General features: G+C 55.7%; 4 protein-coding genes; 2 read left to right on the top strand and 2 right to left on the bottom strand.

The window, feature by feature from the left end:
- The first annotated feature begins 51 nt into the window (after positions 1–51).
- CHC_T00002600001 (hypothetical protein) lies at positions 52–861 on the top strand. The gene has a single exon (XM_005713686.1). It carries the CDS (start codon positions 52–54, stop codon positions 859–861), a length of 810 nt encoding a protein of 269 aa, XP_005713743.1.
- A 43-nt stretch (positions 862–904) lies between these two features.
- CHC_T00002599001 (hypothetical protein) lies at positions 905–2,485 on the bottom strand. XM_005713685.1 is given in 2 exon segments: positions 905–958; positions 959–2,485. 1 exon segment carries the CDS (start codon positions 2,483–2,485, stop codon positions 959–961), a length of 1,527 nt encoding a protein of 508 aa, XP_005713742.1. The 3' UTR covers positions 905–958.
- Positions 2,486–3,607: 1,122 nt separating this feature from the next.
- Positions 3,608–4,489, top strand: CHC_T00002598001 (hypothetical protein). The gene has a single exon (XM_005713684.1). The coding sequence runs from the start codon at positions 3,608–3,610 to the stop codon at positions 4,487–4,489; it is 882 nt and encodes a 293-aa protein (XP_005713741.1).
- Positions 4,490–5,362: 873 nt separating this feature from the next.
- Positions 5,363–6,145, bottom strand: CHC_T00008446001 (Lipid phosphate phosphohydrolase). The gene has a single exon (XM_005713683.1). The coding sequence runs from the start codon at positions 6,143–6,145 to the stop codon at positions 5,363–5,365; it is 783 nt and encodes a 260-aa protein (XP_005713740.1).
- Positions 6,146–6,743: the final 598 nt, after the last annotated feature.

Here is a 6,743-nt window from a genome sequence, read left to right as displayed (position 1 = left end):
GCCGCGGCGCTCGTGGCGGCGCGCGCGCCCGCGCCGCGCGACGTCGAGGTCATGATCCCGGCGCACGACTTCACGGCCGCCAACCCCGCGCTGCATGCGCGCCTGGTGTGGGGCGGCCGCGACGGCGTGTACACGGACGACTCGGACCTCGTCGCCGTGCTCGCGCACGCGGGCTGGTTCGTCCCGCCCAACGTCCAGCTGCTCAACTTGCAGCACGTCTGCGTCGCAGTCCGCCTCTTCAAGAAAGAGGGGGTGCGCTTCGATTCGGTCGAGGGTGGGAGGGGCGTGTCGAGGGCATGGTTGGGCCACAAGTATGAGGGCTGTTGCATGCGCGTTGAGACCGTTGAGTTGCAGTATCTCGGGGATGATGTCAAGCGCGTGCCGCGACGGAAGTGGAGCAAGGGCCCGGCGGACGTACCGGGTTTGGTCCCGTTTGGGGCTGGGGGGAAGAAGAGGGCGAGGGGGGACGTCTTGCTGCTGTTTGATTTGTGTAACGATCCGTGTGCGATGTACGAATGTGGGAGGATGGAGGGCGTCCAGTCCGAGGTCGAGGACAGGTTGGAGACCGAGGTCCTGTATGTCGAGAATGAGCACACCCGGTATGAGGTGGCCAGGGTGTCGAATGGCGTCAGGTTTGCACGCGTAAAGAAATCCGTCATTGAGAGGGGGAGAGTCGCGGGGATCCTGAAGGAGAGCCAGAACGTCCCGTTGGGGGACACCGACATAGAGGTTTTGCATCCATCGAAACAAGTGCCGTGGAGCACATTGTATTGGGACGCAGAGGGTGTCAAGCTCGGCAAAAATCACTATACCCTTTCGAAGATGATGTTTCGAACGAGGGAAGATGCGAAGGAGCTTTGAGCTGTCACAAGATGGAAAGGAGGGTGAGGGTGGAGGGGAGGAAGTGAGTGGGATGGGACTCTGCGCGTCTTTGTTACTTTCATTCGCATCGAGTCTACTATAACAGGTGTACGACGAGTGCCACTTTCGGAGCAAGCTCGGACAGGGCAACCGTCCGATCAGTAAAGCTTTTCCGTGGGTACGGCTGCATCAGCTCAAAAACCCCACCGCTCAACTGCTCCGCCTCGCTCTCCACATAGTCATACACATTGCCAATGGTGCTACTCGAAAGGAATCGACGTTGCAACCTTCCGCCGCTTGGTAGTCGAATGACAAGCTCGCTGACCGCCTCTGAGCAATTTTTAGGAGGCACATCCGGAACTCGTCTACGCTTCAACTCCCGACTCTCAGCTGCCTTCTCCTCTTCATGCGCAGCTTCTTTTGCCTCTCGATCCGCTCGGTCCGCCTCAGCCTTCGCGCTAAGCTCTTTCGCACGGTCCATGGCCAGGCTTTCTTCAAACTCGTTATCCTGCTCTGCGCGCAGGCTGCGATTGCGGTTAAGCGTTGGATCCGTTGCCGACAGCAGACGACTAGCCGCCCGCTCATCTCCGAAATCCATCGCATCCGGTCCGGTCGCCCCGTTCGGTACACTCTCGTCTGAACCCTCCGAAGGTCCTTCTCCGCTGACAGTTGCCGCTTTTCGGCCTGGGGTTTCCATACTTGCGGCGATAGCTGCCGCCAAGGCGGCGTCGTCAGTAATTTCCACATCGCCGTCGTCTTCAGCAGATGAAACAGCATCCGATGCAGCTGCGGCTGAGCGCTGTTCCGGTGGCCGGGTAGAAGCCGAATCTGAAGGGATGATATCCTCGCTCTCGAGGGAATTGCGTCTAACAAAGTCAGCGAGTGCTGCTCTGATAACTTTTGCATCGATTGGGGCGCCATCGCCACCCCAGGTCCTGAGCCTCTCGCCCGACCTAGGATCTATAATGGCGACATGAGGGGGCTCGCCGTAGCGATAAAACTGCTTGTATCTAGAGCCGTCGGACGTGGCCTCGTCGCGCTGCCAGAAGACAAAGTGCTCCTGCACGAGGGCTTCTATATCCGGGTCGGCCCACACATCTCTGTTCATGACGTGGCATGCAAAGACGTCTGCCCTCTGCATGTTGATCAGGATCCACTTCTGGCGGCGCTGGCCCGCGGTCATGGCATGCTCGAACGAGCCCGAAAAGTCGAGATGGGTCGGGCGACGGAACAAGTGGGCCAGGCCGTCGCCGTGCGGCGTGCCGTCAGACTGGGTGAAGGCGTCCAGCGGGGGTTGCTGGCGGCCGGCGGCGAGCGGGTGTGGCATGGAGGGGAGGAGCGTGTCGACGATTTGCGGGAGCGGGGCGCGCACCGGCTGCTCCGGCAGCTCTGTCTCTGCAAGGACGCGGGCGAGATGGGCGTCGTGCGCTTCGCCATTCTCTGCGGCGGTGTCGGAAGGCGGGCTCGACGGCTGCGGGAGGCCGCCGGCGTCTTGGATGGCGAAGAAAGAGGTGATGGCAGACTCGAGGTTCAGGCCGCTGTCGCGGAGAAGCTGAGTGGCAAGGGTCTCAGAGGCGTTGGTGACGCCGACAAATTCGGCGAGGAGGTCGGAGGGAATGTCCATGGCGGAGTTGTCGGCGGGACGGCGGGACACAGATGGGGAGGTTCCAGCGGAGGACGGGAGGAAGGCTGTGGACGGTAGACGGGTCTACGAAGCGCTGTGGTTTGTTGTGTGTAATCGCCAAGAATGAAATGTGGTGAGAAAAGCGGCTCTCTGGATTCAAATCGCCATTCGCATGACCGCCAATCATAGGCGACCAAGTTGCAGAAACGGCTGCGAGCGTACACGTGTCCGCGCCTTAGAGCATTTTCCCAACACCGACCAATCAGGATACGACACTATTGTGGGAAGCTCCGTTGCCGCTTCTGGAAAGGGCCGCCTTCACTGTAAGGATGTCTCAAGGTTTCAGTTTTTGGTAAACTTAATTCAGTATAACAACAACAAACTCTGTCGTCTCCCGGAAGATGCGGAACCATGCTTGTGGTTAAAAAGGTCATTTAGTAGTCATATTGGTTTGTTGACGTCTGTTTGCCAATTGCCACGGCCCCGATCGTTTACATCACATCTTTAAATCGTCTTTCTTCTCCCGACCGATCACTTCGCTTTGACCTGTCGTCCACACTACTTCAACCTTGCACAGTACTCACTTGTTGTTTCAATTCATTCATATTGCCATCTTTATATGAACACTCATTTCTAGTCCATGTGTAGAGATAAAAGCTACTCAGAGCACTAGTCCGTGCATAAAAGACTCTGTGCCTTCATACGGAGTCCTTCCACGGACGGACCACTAAATTACTGAATATCAACATCAATCCTTCAGCACAAGATTACAGCATGTCGTTTTCAAACGACCATAAAAAAGGAGCTCAGCCTCATCCCATGATCCACGGACGAAGGAAATTGAAACCATGGCCCCTCAAATTGCGTGAAGCGATCAATTCCAAACCATGCGCCGTCCTCTCCGACAAATAGTCAATACCGTCCCTACCTCATGACTGAGAGCACTGATCGTGCAACACACCTCAAGAAGATATTGTGTCAGTGCGTCTCACGCAATGGCCGCTAGATTCTGAAACGACGACGAAATAGGCAACTTCCGAAATCCCCCACAACCTTTATCCAAAACTGTCCTACTCGGTATCCCTGTAGCCATCTCCTGGGCCACAATCACAATCCCCCGGAATGAATCGGTTAGGAGCCACTGTGCTTCTAGCTATGATTCTAGCCATGGCTCCTTCCACCATGGCCGAAGTCGGCGAATGCATGTACGGCGATGACCAGTGCAGTTGCAAGATGGGAAGCGGTGAATCGGGCGTCTGCCTTGATCTCATTTCTGGAAGTGACAATGATGGTATGTGCAAATCGAGATATTGTAAATCTGGGTGGACGTGCGCATGTCAAGGGCGCACAGATTTGTGCAATATGACTGAAATTCGAGCTCGCATTCCCGGCGGCACATCGGGCAGCGACCCCATCAGACAGGCGGTCGGCGAAATGATCCCCTGTCACGAGGAAACTAGAATGAGTGCTGCAAGTAGGGGTAAACTCATTCTTGGCTCGTTTCTACCTAAATATTCTCGAAAGGGGCTGCTCAATGGCAATTGCAAGCACTTGGCCTGGTGGGTTGATGGGAAAATGATTCAGAGTTATGGAAATGAACAAGTATCTGCGGACAACGTTGACGAAATTTTGAACGCCAGGGCAAATAATACCCTGTTTCCCTTGAGGCCCGGAAGTGTCATCGCATTTCGGTTTAAAAATGCAAGTTACCATTGCTTCAACTCTTTCGCCACTGTCCTCGTAAATGGTACAGAGCTAGACACCAATAACCCAACCGTCAAAGTCCGGTTCAGCAGGGCTCACAAATCGAACTGGTTTGCTCCCGACGCCAACATAGTGTACGCTGAGGATGAAAGCACCGCGGCAGTGACGGATTTCGTACCCATGAGACGAAAGATGTTGTTTGATGGGTCGGATATAGCGAATGGGAAGGATAATTGGAAGCCGCCTGATGGCTCAGAAGATCACAAGAGGAGCAATTTCTATTTCCGGTTTGAAGTGTAGCATCGTTCCAGCGCTGTTCAATATTGAAACAAGAAGTGTCCTAATTGCTGATGGAAACCCGCGCAAATGAACGCTTGGAGAAACTACTTCGAGCAGATAATTGATGGATCTTCGTCAATGGAGTGAAGGCATGGCTTGCTCTCCTGCATGCCCCCAAGCAAGCGATAGTAAATTTAATCTGAATTTTGACGTCGAGATTGATCATAGGAATATTTGCGACAAGCTTCCAGCTGAGCTTGCAAACGCTATACTTATTTACATATGAATGCATTTGTAAACCAATCCTATGGTAACTGTATCCTTGGCCGTAGCTTTGCAAAGCACTGCAAACACTTTGTTCGTCCGAGACGCAGAAGGTTCGTCTCGACATACCGTACAAGCAAAGTCTATCTTCAGCAATACTAAACATGGGTCCGCAAGCGACTGAGTTTCGACACATCCTTCAACAAAAAATAAAACGAATGCATCCAAAGTCCCTGAACAGCTAAAACCCGAATAATTAAACATGGGGCAGGATAAATCAAGGCATGAGCACTTCAGTCATTCTGGCACGCTTCTTGACCTTGCACAAAAAGACCAGCTTGGTAAGGAAGCTACAGAATTTCTCTCAATGGTATCATGCGTCGGAGAAGTCATCGAAAAAGAAGAAAAATCACCAGGCGGAGGATCAGTGGACAACAGTTGCATTTTCCATATGAGTCCCATCCATCGGAAAAACAAAGCGCAAGCCTGCAATATAAGTTACACTGTACATCCGCTTTGGCTGTGGGCGGCCATCTGTACCAGAAGCACTAAGCCACCTTGTACGAGCGATCTCCTCATCGCACAGATTCAAAATCGGGCAGCAACTTGTGACACGTTTGCAAGATGCCACTAGTCTTCCTTCGTGGCTCTCTCCCTGTCAATCTCCCCGGCGACGAAAAGAAAATGGACTCTGGCCGTCCAGAGCCCGACGATCATGCCGACTGCGACATCGCTGACATGATGTGCATTATCAAACACCCGACTAGCCGAGACATAAGCCGCCCAAAGCATGGCCCCCCACCCCAACGAGTACAAGGCGAGTCTCCTAAAGCTACCCTCCATCTTCGGCAAAGCCCTCATCAAGCAGAGCTGAAAGTAAGCCGCACCGCACACGGCCAGCGCGGCATGTCCGGACGGGAAGGACCTGCGGGCATCGTGCAGCAGCTTCTTGTCGGCGGCCGGGCACGCGGCGTCAGACAGGATGGAGGGGAGGTCGAGCCAGGCCTTGGTCGGGGCGGCGTCCATGCAGACTGTGGCGAAGGACGGGCGCAGGCGGCCGACGTAGCCCTTGCCCATCTCGACGATGAGCACGGCGATCATGGTCGCCGATGGAAGGCCGAGCGCGAGCGTGGACGGGGAGGAGAGACGCGTGACGCACGCGAAGTGGTAGATGAGCGGCGTCAGCAGCGCGTAGTGCACAACGAAGACCAGGGCGGTCGGGATGGTGTCGCCCTTGTACACGTTCCAGAGAGAGGACTCCGCTGGGAAGAACGGGCGCGTGGTCTGGTACGCGCTCAGGGGGATGGAGACTAGGCCGGTGAGAAGGATGCAGACGAGGAAGATGAGGAGGTGGTCGGTGACCAGGAGGGTGTAGAGGCGGCGCGGAAGCGAGGCGGGTGGGACCGTCGTCATCGTGGGAAAATTGGGGAGCGCGGAGTGCTGGAGTGCTGGTAGGAGGGGGGGGGGGGGGGGGGGGGGGAGTGTGGAGAAGTGATTGCCGCAGCGGAGTCGCAGAGCAGTGAGCGGGGGGCAGTGATTGCATGCCCTGGCACGGGACGGCTCACGCTGAGGAAGCGATGACGTCGGCATGCGGTCTAGACTGAAGTCTGTGAGGGCCTCCTTTAAGACAGCATGGACGGGCATGGACGGGCATGTTTGGACATGCACCCCTTGCCCCAATTTGCGAATCACGCCTGACGCGACGTGGCGACCTTCTCATGACAACTATGCCACGTGGACAGCGAGGACACATCAACACTGCAACACATTTTCGCTTTGGGATCAAGCCATTACGCAATTCAGCCATCTGGTCCAGCGCCGCATTGGCATCTTAAACTCCCCATCCCCCGTCCGCTTCCTTCCTCCTCCCCGCCCCATTCTGCCCCATCAACCACTTCGAGCACCCCTCACTAACTCACCATCACGCGTCAACCACTCGCACGCCCCTCCCCGCGCCGGCCCCTCCCTACAATGCCGCCCCCCTCGCCCGGGCGGGAAAAGGAGGGGAAGA

The sequence above is a fragment of the Chondrus crispus genome, genomic scaffold (genome assembly GCF_000350225.1).
Source record: "Chondrus crispus Stackhouse genomic scaffold, scaffold_145, whole genome shotgun sequence".
Lineage (NCBI taxonomy): Eukaryota > Rhodophyta > Florideophyceae > Gigartinales > Gigartinaceae > Chondrus > Chondrus crispus.
This window is presented reverse-complemented; position numbering and strand designations above follow the sequence as displayed.